Source organism: Oncorhynchus masou, chromosome 12, assembly GCF_036934945.1.
Source record: "Oncorhynchus masou masou isolate Uvic2021 chromosome 12, UVic_Omas_1.1, whole genome shotgun sequence".
In the NCBI taxonomy this organism is placed as follows: domain Eukaryota; kingdom Metazoa; phylum Chordata; class Actinopteri; order Salmoniformes; family Salmonidae; genus Oncorhynchus; species Oncorhynchus masou.
In genome coordinates, this window is record NC_088223.1 from 27,050,828 (window position 1) to 27,066,437 (window position 15,610).

Sequence of the window (15,610 nt, forward strand, 5' to 3'; positions counted from 1 at the left end):
GTCAAATCTAAAAAAAAAAAAAATGAACATACACACACTTAGCATGCTGATATTATGATGACCGTGCATTAGAGAGCTATTAGGTAGCTAATGAATGCTGGTGGTTACTGTGATATTACAGTGCATCATTTTAGTGAGGTTATCTGTACTTGACTGAATCTAAACTCAGCCTGCAGGAAGGGTACCACATGAGGGAGGAGGATGTCTTCCCTGTAACGCACAGCATTGAGATTTCCTGCAATAACAAGCTCAGTCCGACGATGCTGTGACACACCACCCCAGACCATGATGGACCCTCCACTTCCAAATCGATCCCGCTCCAGAGTACAGGCCTTGGTGTAACGCTCATTCCTTCGACGATAAACACGAATCCGACCATCACCCCTGATGAGACAAAACCACGACTCGTCAGTGAAGAGCACTTTTTGCCAGTCCTGTCTGGTCCAGTGACGGTGGGTTTGTGCCCATAGATGACGATGTTCCCGGTGAGGTCTCTGAGGACCTGCCTTACAACAGGCCTACAAGCCCTTGGTCCAGCCTCCCAGCCTATTGCAGACAGTCTGAGCACTGATGGAGGGATTGTGCGTTCATGGCGTAACTTGAACAGTTGTTGCCATCCTGTACCTGTTCCACAGGTGTGATGTTCGGATGTACCGATCCTGAGCAGGTGTTGTTACACGTGGTCTGCCACTGCGAGGACGATCAGCTGTCTGTCCTGTAGCGCTGTCTTAGGCGTCTCACAGTACGGACATTGCAATTTATTGCTCTGGCCACATCTGCAGTCATGCCTCCTTGCAGCATGCCTAAGGCACGCTCAAACAGATGAGCAGGGACCCTGGGCATCATTCTTTTGGTGTTTTTCCAGAGTCAGTAGAAAGGCCTCTTTAGTGTCCTACGTTTTCATAACTGTGACCTTAATTGCCTATCGTCTGTAAGCTGGTAGTGTCTTAACATGCACCTGTGGAACGGTCGTTAATTGTTTATGGTTCATTGAACAAGCATGGGAAACAGTGTTTAAACCCTTTACACTGAAGATCTGTGAAGGTATTTGGATTGTTGCAAATTATCTTTGGAAGTCAGGGTCCTGAAAAAGGGCAGTTTCTTTTTTTGCTGAGTTTAGTTGATGATCCCTGCATATCCCTGCTGGGATATGATGGAGTCAGTAGTTATTGACTGCCCCCTGCTGGTGAAATATAGCGTGCATCTTGGTGAGAAGGACAATACATCTCAGAAGACAGTTTATGGCTTGTAATTTGACTCAAGGGTGAGCAAAGCCACATCTTACCACAATAATTCCCTTCCATTTTAACAAAAAACTTCAATAAAACTACGCTGGGTTGTATCACAAGTTTATTACGGGACTATAAAAACAAAGCAAAAGACAAATAAAAATAGAGATGCAGTACATGAACACAGTTAAATGTGATGTTTGGGAAGGGAACCCCACAGTTGTTTATTACAGTCAATATAAACTTGTTTATTTACAGATATTCGAAATTGTAAGTAAACAACAATAGGGTTGTGTTAACGGGTTGAGTCAACAACCAAGCATTCCTCCCCCACCATCTTCTAAAACAGGGTTCTCTAGCCGTGGTCAAGGGGGCCTACTATGTGTCAGCTGGAGTGAAATCCAGTGTGCACAGTAGACCCCCAAGACCAGACTGGAAAACGCCTGCAAACAAACATGAAACGAATAATGAACAAATGATTACTGTAGCAGGGCCAATATAAAGAGAACCAAACATTTTAAACAGACAATAATAATAAATGAAATGTTCTAACACGCCGTCCATGGCTAGATCATTTAAATGGCAAGGGATGGAAGAGCATATCATTTTGGGATCAGGATTACAAAAATAAAAGGGACAACTAACTAACAAAAACGTTACAAAACAAAACGCCTGAGGTGTGTAGCTTGAGGTGAGTAGCTTCCTACTCTGCCGTTTGGTCATTTGGCGTTAAATAGAACACTACAACATAGCAGTGCAGTCCGTCTCCAAGGCCATCTAACTAGAAAGAGAATAAGAAAGTGAAAGAAAAACAGTTGTGGCATTCTGGGGTTTAAAGTGAGAAAAAATCCTTCCTAAAATCCTTTTTCTGTGTGTCACACTGTGAAACACAAAACATGATTGTACAACCATCTAATGTGCCCACTTCAGGAAGAAAATACATATATCCATAAAAAAGAGGGATAAAAGGAGAAATAGTACAGTGATATAGCATGTTCCAGGACTGAGTCTGTCTGAAAGTGAGTTTGAGTTTAATGGAGGAGCCTCTCTCCCTCTGTCCCCCAGTTAGACCCAACTTCCCCCAGACAGACCACGCTGCTCCGTCACACATACAGTATCAGTAACAGGTTGTTGGTCGACAGGCAAACTGACGGTCCAGGCTGGTAAATTGGCAACTAGTACATTGTTACATGGTGGTCCTCCTGCAATACTTTTAAAATATCTTCTTTTTTTTGTTCTTTTCCAAGGTCCTGTAGGGGCGAGAGAGAGAGCTATGTTGATTAAGAGGCAGCGCTCTTCAAAAGGAGCTGTATATACAGTATTGGCTGCAGTGTGTGTGATATCAAGGAGCACTTTGGCTGAGCCCTGTGCCGTTTTCAGACTTTCAACAGGTGTGTATTGTCTCAAAGGTTGTGTGTTTTGATCTCTGCCCTTTCCTCCAACCTTTGTTGAGAAACAGACTTGTCTCAAATGGACACTAAGTAATATTCCATCATATTCTATGAAGGTACAGGAAGAGGTGAGGAGTAGAAAAATAAATACTGTATTATACAACACCACATAGATAGGATGAATAATTGTTCATAGTTGACTCCATGTAATGCTGTTGTAGTAGTGTGTTGTACCTGGAGGAGTCTAGTTTCTGTTGCTCCAGCACCCTCTGCTGTGCCTCCCAGTTGTTCTTCTCATCCTCCAGCTGGCGTCTCTTCTCCTCCAGCTCCTTGTGCTGGGCCTCCAGGTTCTTCTTCATCTGCTCGTGGCGCCGCTGGAGCTGCAGACAGGACAATTTGCATCATTTGCATGGCTGGAGTCGTGTGTGTGTGTGTGCATATACAGTATGTGTGTGTTTGACTGAGTATGATGTTATCACAGCTATGACCATATTAAAACATTTCATCATGTCTGCTGGTGATGATTTGAAAGCATTCTGCCGTTCCCTTGGTGATTCTAAATCATAAGAATAGATTTACATTTGAATATGATGATATCACAATTAAATAGAGCAACTTCAGTAGAATGTTTTGAATTTAGAATGTTTGGTTGTAAGGCGCCAATGTTGATTTGGAACTCAGATTGGTGGTAACACCCCAAGACTAGACGTGACCTGTCTCTCCTATCTAAGCTTGAGTGACTTCATCCAGCATTTTGTCCAGGCTGTACCATGGATGGCATCATGGATAGCAGAGGTTGAGGGAGACAGCCCGGGTCTCTGGCAGTGTGAGCAGTACTGGACATCCCAGCTCAGACATGTGACCATTCTCCTTGAACACAGCCAGCACCCGTCTGAGCAGGAGCAGAAGCTTCTGGTTGACTGGTACACGGAGGTGAGGAGTATGTTTCTCTTTCACAGAGCGACAGTGAGATAGATCCTAGACAGAATCATGCAGCACGAGGGGAGAAAGGCTTTTAAATTGAACCTTTATTTAACTAGGCAAGTCATTTAAGAACAAATTCCTACTTACAATGACGGCCTACCGGGAACAGTGGGTTAACTGCCTTGTTCAGGGGCAGAACAACAGATTTTTACCTTGTCTGCTCGGGGATTCGATCCAGCAATCTTTCGCTTACTGGCCCAACGCTGTAACCACTAGACTCTAACCACTAAAACACCTGCCACTTTGGATTGGGAGGAGTGACCAGCAGTGTCTCTTTTCTGATGAGAAACTGGAAGCCATTCTGAGGGTGTTGAAGTGATGGGTTTCCTGCCTGCCTCTAAATCATCCTCTGATTGACAGCTCAAGCCCTCTATGAACTGTACCCATTTTGAATGACTAATGATGCATTTTGTAGTGTTAACGTCAGGTAAGATAAGGCCTATTATCTCTTTTTCTGTTAATTAAATCCATTTAACCATTCAAACGGTGGTGCGTCTTTTTAGTGAGATTACTGTATGGAAAATACACACATAAACATGGGAACAAACAGAGTATTTCAGTGATTTGATTGAGTGGTGTGAAGGTGTTCTGTTAGGTTCCTGTACCTCTTGCTCAGAGTCTTTGAGCTTCTGGATCTTCTCCTTGACCTTCATCTCAAACACCTGTTCCATTTCCATCTCCATCTTCATCATCTTGGCCACATGCTCCCTCCTCTCCTCCTCCATCTGGGCCAATGGACTCCTGCAGGGTTGAGGCATGTGCACACACACAACATCCATCAGTCTAAAGCCTTGCACCCCAGAGCAGTCAAACTCAGACTTTGGGCCAGGATGGAAATTCCTGTCACGATCTCTCCTGCATACACTTATGCCTGGAGGAGGATGAGGAGGAACATGGGAGAGGAAGACCCAGCGATTCAATAGCCATTTCTGTCTGTGTTAGTAAAGCCAAGCCATTGCGTCGCTGAGTTAGTGAACGCCAAGTCACCAACAAGCTCTACTGGTACGGACGCTGAGTGAAGCTCGCAAAGAAAGCAAGAGCCCCTTCACAGGACAACAAATACGATTTTCCAGGAAGACTATTGGAGACTATTCTGCCAACAAGTATTCAATGAAGACTGGGCAGTTTGCTAGAGTGCTGTAGAGTGACATCATCCATTTCATGACCTGGTAGGGGCCTCTAGTGTCAAATAAAGAACAGCATCTCTATACAACACAGATATCTGTACGAGGGAAAAACAGAGAGGAGAGTATGGAAACATAGCTAACAAGGGGTTCTTGAAGAACTGAAATGACACTTACATGCCTTCATTTGTGTCAAATCTAAAAAAAAAAAAACATACACACACTTAGCATGCTGATATTATGATGACCGTGCATTAGAGAGCTATTAGGTAGCTAATGAATGCTGGTGGTTACTGTGATTTTACGGTGCATCATTTTAGTGAGGTTCTCTATACTTGGCTGTGAATTAGCAGTGGCTCAGGCTTATGTGACTGTGTTAGATCCAGCCCAGATGCTGGGCTGTGTGTGGATGACTGTTAGTCCCTGTGATCAGAGGAGTGGATTGCGTTAGTGCAGGGCCTCATCTCCTTCCCTTCATCCACTGTTACAGAAGACCTGGAGTGGAGAGAAATGGAAAACAGAACCACATACAAACACCTTTGGTCAACTTTTGGTTAGTACTCACTTGGTCATTGGTCCCTTGTTCTTGTTGCTGTCCACTCCGTTGTATGTGACGGCTGCTAGCTTCCTGCTGCGGTAGTTCTCATAGTGGACATTGTTGGTCACGTCTTTCAGGTCCTGCATGTGAGTTCTGGATCAAAATCAAATTAAAACTTTATTTAGATGACATGTAAGTTCTGGAACAAGAAGACAGAACCACTGAAATCAAATACAACTTTATTTCAACTAAAATTAACCACAGCAATACACTTTACAGTAAAAAAACAATAGTGACACTAAAATCCCTTTAAACAGTCAGAGAGAGCAGTGAGGAATGACATTGCACTGAAAACTGGCACCATAATCTCCCAACCATCTGCTACTGCTCAGGCAGCGTTTAAACCAGGACACTCAGTGGAGCATGACCATAATGCAGAGGAGAGTGTGTGTGCTGTAACGCTACCTGATGAGCATGTTCCTCAGGATGGTGAAGTCACAGTGCTCTCCATTCTCCACTAGAGAGCGAGAGAGAACGGAGAAAGAGTTAGAGAGAGTGCAGTCAGTAGCCACCAGGGGATGTGGCAGTCACAGGAGAGAGAGAGAGAGCGTGCTCGAGAGCTAGGCTCAGCTCCAGGGAAGATGCAATTGAGATCTTTTCCTAGAGAGCTGTGGGGAGGAGACAGGGAGAAGTGAATGGGTGTAATACTGTCAGCAGCCACAGGGTGGTGCCAGACACCACATACTCTTCCACATACACCAGTTCCTCTGAGGTTTCTGTTTGACTGCTGTAGGGAGTGGATCACAAAGCTGAAGAGTGGCCTTGCCCTCTCCCGCCCTCTCTGTATTTACACACTTACATGGTGCCTGAAACATTTTTTAAATTCCAAAACTCACTCCCCATGGGCGGATAACATGGAACCACCACAGAGGTACTCTCTAGTAGTAGTAACCACACAGTTCATCCAGTCGAGAGCACACAACTATGTCTTATCCAGAATTACAGCCACACAACTGATTACAGGTCAAAGATCATGCCTTGTTATCTGGTCATAGACAGAGATAAAGAGCTGTATCTGAATGGTAGAGTTTAGGCTACAACTGATTTTACCATATACTCATGCAGGGGTAGAAAACAGTGGGGAGCAGAGGGGGGACATGAAGAAGTTATGGGGTTAGAGGGTATTCATGTGTGTGTGATTTGAGCTCTGGGATGATGACTGCTGGGGTCATGAGGTTAAAGTTCAGAAGAGCTAGCTAAACTTCATAAACATGTCTACTCGACTAAGACCAGTGCTGTAGATTGTAGACTAACTTACAACTGTTCTTAACATGTTTGAGTAAAGAAGACGAGACGCAGAGAGGCATGAACAGGAGCCGCGTGTTAAATGGTAAACCTATCCTCTTTCAAATCATCTCTCCCAGGAAGCTGTTGCATTCCTGCATGCACATATTTCTTAGTCGGATGCATTTGTTGTTTTTTTTGTGCTAAGGCACTCCTGCAGCTTCCTGTCATTCTGTCTGTCTGTCTAGCATCCAAGAGAACATAACACACATATCCTGTTGAGTAGAACACGTCTCATCTACATACAGTACTGCCTGCTCAAAACACACCTCTCCATCTAAAGGGCCTGTTCTATTGAGTGGAAGCAGAACTAAATAGTTACAAGTCGATACATAGCAACAGTCATACAATCTCAATGTTTGTCTTTTTTTTTTTTTAGATTAAGAAATGTCATGTTCGCTGTATGCAATATGACATAAGTGCTACTCTATTTGTTTAGAACATTCCATGGTCATTATGTCACCAGTAGATAATACTGAGTTTTAGCAGACAGAGTTTTATCACTCAAGACACACAGGGCCAGAGAAAACATAACAAGTCTGTTGATAACACAACATACCTCTAAATGTCAACTGTTGGGCAGGAGGCTACTGAACTTAACCTGGTTCTAGTAATCTAATGTTTAGTATAGGAAGTGTGACATTTAATACACTTTTTGCAGTCATGTAAATACTTGTGTCACTTCAACTATGTAAGCTGAAACTGGAAACTTAGATGGGACTCTACGCTGGCTTCGGCTCAGGCTGATTTCAAGGTTTTACTGCTAACCTACAAAGCATTACATGGGCTTGCTCCTACCTATCTCTCAGATTTGGTCCTGCCGCACATACCTACACGTACAAGACGCAGGCCTCCTTACTGTCCCTAGAATTTCTAAGCAAACAGCTGGAGGCAGGGCTTTCTCCTATAGAGCTACATTTTTATGGAATGGTCTGCCTATCCATGTGAGTCTTTATTGAAGACTCATCTCTTCAGTAGGTCCTATGATTGAGTGTAGTCTGGCCCAGGAGTGTGAAGGTGACCAGAAAGGCACTGGAGCAACAAACCGCCCTGGCTGTCTGCCTGGCCGGTTCCTCTCTCTCCACTGGGATTCTCTGCCTCAAACACTATTACAGGGGCTGAGTCACTGGCTTACTGGTGCTCCATGCCATCCCTAGGAGGGGTGCTTCACTTGAGTGGGCTGAGTCACTAACGTGATCTTCCTGTCCAGGTTGGCCCCCCCGGGTTCATGCCGTGGGCGATACTCGCCCCGTCTCAGGATAGTAAGTTGGTGGTTGAAGATATCCCTCTAGTGGTGTGGGGGCTGTGCTTTGGCAAAATGGGTGGGGTTATATCCTGCCGGTTTAGCCCTGTCCAGGGGTATCGTCGGACGGGGCCACAGTGTCTCCCTCCTGTCTCAACCTCCAGTATTTATGCTGCAATAGTTTGTGACGGGGGGCTAGGGTCAGTCTATTATATCTGGAGAATTTCTCCTGTCTTACCCGGTGTCCTGTGTGAATTTAAATCTCTCTCACTCACAGGACCATGCCCCAGGGCTACCTGGCCTGATGACTCCTTGCTGTCCCCAGTCCAACTGGCCGTGCTGCATCTCCAGTTTCAACTGTTCTGCCTGAAGCTATGGAACCCTGACCTGTTCTCCGGACGTGCTACCTTATCCCAGACCTACTGTTTTCAACTCTCTAGAGACAGCAGGTGCGGTAGAGATACTCTGAATGATCGGCTATGAAAAGCCAACTGACATTTACTACTGAGGTGCTGACCTGTTGCACCCTCTACAACCACTGTGATTATTATTATCTGACCCTGCTGGTCATTTATGACCATTTGTACATCTTGGCCATGTTCTGTTATAATCTCTACCCAGCACAGCCAGAAGAGGACTGGCCACCCCTTATAGCCTGGTTCCTCTCTAGGTTTCTTCCTAGGTTTTGGCCTTTCTAGGGAGTTTTACCTAGCCAGTGTGCTTCTACATCTGCATTGTTTACTGTTTGGGGTTTTAGGCTGGGTTTCTGTACAGCAGTCTGTGACGCAACTGATGTAAGAAGGGCTTTAAATACATTTGATAGATAGAAATGTGAGCATTTGCATTGAGACACAGAGCAGGCCTATGGGGCAAAGCAGAACTGTCACTCTAAATCAACATCACCTGCAGATGCACTTCCCCCAACACACACACAGACGCACAAACTATAAGAAGAGTGCAGTTTCCCAGATAATGTACTGACCACATAGTAGGGTGAGATAGCTTGTACTTCTTCCAGACATAAACCTTTCAAATTAAAAAGTATGTGTAGGACAACTTTTGTGCTAATATTGAATAACACCCAAAGACTGGTGTGTGTGTCCAGGCCAGTACCTGACTGTGACCTTTGACCCATGACTCCTCACCTTCCGCCACACCCCAGGGGTACTGCCTCCCTCGCACCCGCTTCTCATTGACCACGATGATGGTGTTGCTACCAACAACAGCCAGGGGTAAGCGATCCTGCAGGAGGGAGGGACAAGTGTTACACAGCTGACACACAACAAAAATAAATGAATAGCCTTGTCTAACAGGTTTCTGCACACACACAGTCTGCAGAAGTCAACTCTAGTGTGACCTTCGCTGCAGTCAAGTATATTCACCAGGTTTCCCTTTTTTAAATTAGATGGAAAACTGACTGGAGATAAAGTAGTGTATTGAGATCACACCAGCTCAGTGACAGTTGAGAACAGTGCTTAGTGTGTGTGTGTACAGTGGCTTGCAAAAGTACACACCCACCACATTTTGTTGCCTTAAAACCTGGAATTAAAATAGATTTTTGGGAGGGGGGTTGTATAATTTGATTTACACAACATGCCTACCACTTTGAAACAAACAAGAAATAAGATGAGAAACAGAAAACTTGAGCGTGCTTAACTATTCACCCCCCCAAAGTCAATACTTTGTAGAGCCACCTTTTGCCGCAATAACAGCTGCAAGTCTCTTGGGGTATATGTCTATAAGCTTGGCACATCTAGCCACTGGGATTTTTTCCCATTATTCAAGGCAAAACTGTGTACAGCAATCTTTAAGTCATACCACAGATTCTCAATTGGATTGAGGTCTGGGATTTGACCATTCTAAAACATTTAAATGTTTCCCCTTAAACCAGTCGAGTGTTGCTTTATCAGTATGCTTAGGGTCATTGTCATGCTGGAAGGTGAACCTCCGTCCCAGACACAAATTTCTGGAAGACACAGGTTTCCCTCAAGAATTTCCCTGTATTTTGCGCCATCCATCATTCCTTCCATTCTGACCAGTTTTCCAGTCCCTGCCGATGAAAAACATGGTGTTCTCGGGGTGATGAGAGGTGTTGGGTTTGCAGACATAGCGTTTTGCTTGATGACCAAAAAAGCTCAATTTTGGTCTCATCTGATCAGAGAAGCTTCTTCCATATGTTTGGGGGAGTCTCCCACATACCTTTGGCGAAAACCACACGTGTTTTGCTTATTTTTTTCTTTAAGCAATGGCTTAATTCTGGCCTCTCTTCCGTAAAGCCCAGCTCTGTGGAGCGACCGGTTTAAATATGTCCTATGGACAGATACTCCCAACTCCGCTGTGGAGCTTTGCAGCTCCTTCAGGATTCTCTTTGGTCTCTTTGTTGCCTCTCTGATTAATGCCCTCTTTGCCTGGTCTGAGAGTTTTGTTGGGCGGCCCTCTCTTGGCAGGTTTGTTGTGGTGCCATATTCTTTCAATTTTTTAATAATGGATTTAAAATGGTGCTCCGTGGGATGTTTTTTTATAACCCAACCCTGCTCTGTACTTCTCCACAACTTTGTCCCTGACCTGTTTGGAGAGCTCCTTGTTCTTCATGGTGCAACCTGCTTGGCGGTGCCCCTTGCTTAGTGGTGTTGCAGACTCCGGGGCCTTTCGGGAACAGGTGTATATATAGTGAGATCATGTGACACTTAAAGTACACCTGTGTGCAATCTAACTAATTGTGTGACTTCTGAAGGTAATTGGTTGCACCAGAACTTATTTAGGGGCTTCATAGCAAAGTGGGTGAATACATATGCACGCACCACTCTTCCGTCAAAATGTTTTATAATTTTTTTAAAACAAGTTATTTTTTAAATTTCACTTCATCAATTTGGACTATTTTGTGTATGTCCATTACATGAAATCCAAATAAAAATCCATTTAAATTACAGGTTGTAATGCAACAAAATAGGAAAAACACCAAGGGGTATGAATAATTTTGCAAGACATTGTATGTGTGTGTGTGTATATATGTTTGTGTGTATTTGCTTGCATGTATATGATTGCGTGTGTGACAATATAAGTGCAGAGTGTGCTGGACCAGTAGAGGACATGTGATCGTGTGACCGAATCAATACTAATTCTACCTGTATGGCCCTATGGTGGCTAGTTAACTTCTCTGTATATCTCTATGATAGCTAGTTAACTTCTCTGTATGGCTCTATGGTCAAAATAAAACTTTTTTAAATATTTTTTTACGGTCGCCAACGAACCAGTCAGTCAGTCTCCACGGTCGCCAACGAACCAGTCAGTCAGTCTCCACGGTCGCCAACAAACCAGTCAGTCTCTTCTATTGTCAATACTGGGGCTGTTGGGGCCAGCTCAGCCAAAACACTAGTGTTAGATTTATGTTATGGGGGCTGTAAACATGACATATCGCAATTGGGATAAAGATAGTGATGCGTGTTCATGTTTGTTTGTCAGGTCAAGTTTTCTCCTATTCAATTCCATCTCTTGCGTGGAGAATAAAAGCAGCGTGTATGTGTGTGCGCGCGCATGAGCGCATTGGGAGAAACCAAACCTTGATCTTCTTGACTATCTTGTTCTCCTCCTCATCGTCAGTTTCTGGGAACTCGTAGATCTTGATTTTGTGCTCTGTGATTTCTCGCATGATCTATAAAGAGATTAGGGGGGGAGAGGGGGGGAAGAGGGGAGGGAGAGAGAAGGGGAGGAGAAAAATATAGAATGGTGAGAGCAATGGGGGTGGAGAAGGAGACAGGGATGAGAGAGAGAGAGCGCGACAGAGAGAGCGCGACAGAGAGAGCGCGACAGAGAGAGCGCGACAGAGAGAGCGCGACAGAGAGAGCGCGACAGAGAGAGCGCGACAGAGAGAGCGCGACAGAGAGAGCGCGACAGAGAGCGCGACAGAGAGAGCGCGACAGAGAGAGCGCGACAGAGAGAGCGCGACAGAGAGAGCGAGACAGAGAGAGCGCGACAGAGAGAGCGCGACAGAGAGAGCGCGACAGAGAGAGCGCGACAGAGAGCGCGACAGAGAGAGCGCGACAGAGAGAGCGCGACAGAGAGAGCGCGACAGAGAGCGCGACAGAGAGCGCGACAGAGAGCGCGACAGAGAGCGCGACAGAGAGCGCGACAGAGAGCGCGACAGAGAAAAATATAGAAAGGTGAGAGCAATGGGGGTGGAGAAGGAGACATGGATGAGAGAGAGAGAGCGCGACAGAGAGCGCGCGACAGAGAGAGCGCGACAGAGAGAGCGCGACAGAGAGAGCGCGACAGAGAGAGCGCGACAGAGAGAGCGCGACAGAGAAAAATATAGAAAGGTGAGAGCAATGGGGGTGGAGAAGGAGACATGGATGAGAGAGAGAGCTAGAGATGACAGATGAGACCAAGAGAGGAGACAGAGCGAGGAGACGAGACAGACAGACAGTGAGAGAGCGACAGACAGTGAGAGAGCGACAGACAGTGAGAGAGCGACAGACAGTGAGAGAGCGACAGACAGTGAGAGAGCGACAGACAGTGAGAGAGCGACAGACAGTGAGCGCGCGCGACAGACAGTGAGCGCGCGCGACAGACAGTGAGCGCGCGCGACAGACAGAGAGCGCGCGCGACAGACAGAGAGCGACAGACAGAGAGACAGACAGAGAAAAATATAGAAAGGTGAGAGCAATGGGGGTGGAGAAGGAGACATGGATGAGAGAGAGAGCTAGAGATGACAGATGAGACCAAGAGAGGAGACAGAGCGAGGAGACGAGACAGACAGACAGTGAGAGAGCGACAGACAGTGAGAGAGCGACAGACAGTGAGAGAGCGACAGACAGTGAGCGCGCGCGACAGACAGAGAGCGACAGACAGAGAGCGACAGACAGAGAGCGACAGACAGAGAGCGACAGACAGAGAGCGACAGACAGCGAGAGCGACAGACAGCGAGAGCGACAGACAGCGAGAGCGACAGACAGCGAGAGCGACAGACAGCGAGAGCGACAGACAGCGAGAGCGACAGACAGCGAGAGCGTCAGACAGCGAGAGCGTCAGACAGCGAGAGCGTCAGACAGCGAGAGAGCGACAGACAGAGAGCGAGCGACAGACAGAGAGCGAGCGACAGACAGAGAGCGAGCGACAGACAGAGAGCGAGCGACAGACAGAGAGCGAGCGACAGACAGAGAGCGCGCGACAGACAGAGAGCGCGCGACAGACAGAGAGCGCGCGACAGAGAGCGACAGACAGAGAGCGACAGACAGAGAGCGACAGACAGAGAGCGACAGACAGAGAGCGACAGACAGAGAGCGACAGACAGAGAGCGACAGACAGAGAGCGACAGACAGAGAGCGACAGACAGAGAGCGACAGACAGAGAGCGACAGACAGAGAGCGACAGACAGAGAGCGACAGACAGAGAGCGACAGACAGAGAGCGACAGACAGAGAGCGGCGACAGACAGAGAGCGACAGACAGAGAGCGGCGACAGACAGAGAGCGGCGACAGAGAGCGAGCGACAGAGAGCGAGCGACAGACAGAGAGCGACAGACAGAGAGCGAGCGACAGACAGAGACAGACAGACAGAGCGACAGACAGAGCGACAGACAGAGCGACAGACAGAGAGCGACAGACAGAGAGCGACAGACAGAGAGCGACAGACAGAGAGCGACAGACAGAGCGACAGACAGAGCGACAGACAGAGCGACAGACAGAGAGCGACAGACAGAGAGCGAGCGACAGACAGAGAGCGACAGACAGAGAGCGACAGACAGAGAGCGACAGACAGAGAGCGACAGACAGAGAGCGACAGACAGAGAGCGACAGACAGAGAGCGACAGACAGAGAGCGAGCGACAGACAGAGAGCGACAGACAGAGAGCGACAGACAGAGAGCGAGCGACAGAGAGCGAGCGACAGAGAGCGAGCGACAGAGAGCGAGCGACAGACAGAGAGCGACAGACAGAGAGCGAGCGACAGACAGAGACAGACAGACAGAGCGACAGACAGAGCGACAGACAGAGCGACAGACAGAGAGCGACAGACAGAGAGCGACAGACAGAGAGCGACAGACAGAGAGCGACAGACAGAGCGACAGACAGAGAGCGACAGACAGAGAGCGAGCGACAGAGAGCGAGCGACAGACAGAGAGCGAGCGACAGACAGAGAGCGAGCGACAGACAGAGAGCGAGCGACAGACAGAGAGCGAGCGACAGACAGAGAGCGACAGACAGAGAGCGACAGACAGAGAGCGAGCGACAGACAGAGAGCGAGCGACAGACAGAGAGCGAGCGACAGACAGAGAGCGAGCGACAGACAGAGAGCGGCGACAGACAGAGAGCGGCGACAGACAGAGAGCGGCGACAGACAGAGAGCGACAGACAGAGAGCGGCGACAGACAGAGAGCGGCGACAGACAGAGAGCGGCGACAGACAGAGAGCGGCGACAGACAGAGAGCGGCGACAGACAGAGAGCGGCGACAGACAGAGAGCGGCGACAGACAGAGAGCGAGCGACAGACAGAGAGCGAGCGACAGACAGAGAGCGAGCGACAGACAGAGAGCGAGCGACAGACAGAGAGCGAGCGACAGACAGAGAGCGAGCGACAGACAGAGAGCGAGCGACAGACAGAGAGCGAGCGACAGACAGAGAGAGCGACAGACAGACAGCGAGAGCGACAGACAGACAGCGAGAGCGACAGACAGACAGCGAGAGCGACAGACAGACAGCGAGAGCGACAGACAGACAGCGAGAGCGACAGACAGACAGCGAGAGCGACAGACAGACAGCGAGAGCGACAGACAGACAGCGAGAGCGACAGACAGCGACAGACAGACAGCGACAGACAGACAGCGACAGACAGACAGCGACAGACAGACAGCGACAGACAGACAGCGACAGACAGACAGCGACAGACAGACAGCGACAGACAGACAGCGACAGACAGACAGCGAGAGCGACAGACAGACAGCGAGAGCGACAGACAGACAGCGAGAGCGACAGACAGACAGCGAGAGCGACAGACAGACAGCGAGAGCGACAGACAGACAGCGACAGACAGACAGCGAGAGCGACACAGACAGCGAGAGCGACACAGACAGCGAGAGCGACAGACAGACAGCGACAGACAGACAGCGAGAGCGACAGACAGACAGACAGCGAGAGAGAGACAGACAGCGAGACAGACACAGACAGCGAGACAGACACAGACAGCGAGAGCGAGAGCGACACAGACAGCGAGAGCGACAGACAGCGAGAGCGACAGACAGCGAGAGCGACAGCGAGAGCGACAGAGACAGCGAGAGCGACAGAGACAGCGAGAGCGACAGAGACAGCGAGAGCGACAGAGACAGCGAGAGCGACAGAGACAGCGAGAGCGACAGAGACAGCGAGAGCGACAGAGACAGCGAGAGCGACAGAGACAGCGACAGCGAGAGCGACAGCGACAGCGAGAGCGACAGCGAGAGCGACAGCGAGAGCGACAGCGAGAGCGACAGCGAGAGCGACAGCGAGAGCGACAGACAGACAGCGAGAGCGACAGACAGACAGCGAGAGCGACAGAGACACAGACAGCGAGAGCGACAGAGACACAGACAGCGAGAGCGACAGAGACACAGACAGCGAGAGCGACAGAGACAGACAGCGAGAGCGACAGCGACGAGAGCGACAGCGACGAGACAGCGACGAGACCGAGAGACAGACAGCGACGAGACAGACAGCGACGAGACCGAGAGACAGACAGCGGCGAGACCGAGAGACAGACAGCGACGAGACCGAGAGACAGACAGCGA

The 15,610-nt window shown here is 48.3% G+C and overlaps 1 protein-coding gene across 4 annotated transcripts in view; it reads right to left on the reverse strand.

Annotated features, from left to right (window-relative positions):
- Nucleotides 1-1,333: 1,333 nt before the first annotated feature.
- The window catches only part of LOC135549783 (septin-7), a 44,490-nt gene continuing 30,213 nt past the window's right edge, over nucleotides 1,334-15,610 (reverse strand). For 2 of the 4 annotated variants that reach the window (XM_064980075.1, XM_064980077.1), the window contains 8 exons: nucleotides 11,413-11,505; nucleotides 8,999-9,095; nucleotides 5,732-5,783; nucleotides 5,294-5,419; nucleotides 4,906-4,926; nucleotides 4,210-4,345; nucleotides 2,855-3,000; nucleotides 1,334-2,479 (listed from right to left, as the gene is read on the reverse strand). In XM_064980075.1, coding sequence (XP_064836147.1) covers nucleotides 2,443-2,479; nucleotides 2,855-3,000; nucleotides 4,210-4,345; nucleotides 4,906-4,926; nucleotides 5,294-5,419; nucleotides 5,732-5,783; nucleotides 8,999-9,095; nucleotides 11,413-11,505 — 708 coding nt within the window. In that variant the 3' untranslated portion in view covers nucleotides 1,334-2,442. The remainder of the gene's footprint in view (nucleotides 2,480-2,854; nucleotides 3,001-4,209; nucleotides 4,346-4,905; nucleotides 4,927-5,293; nucleotides 5,420-5,731; nucleotides 5,784-8,998; nucleotides 9,096-11,412; nucleotides 11,506-15,610) is intronic. The other 2 variants (XM_064980076.1, XM_064980078.1) reach the window with 1 other exon arrangement.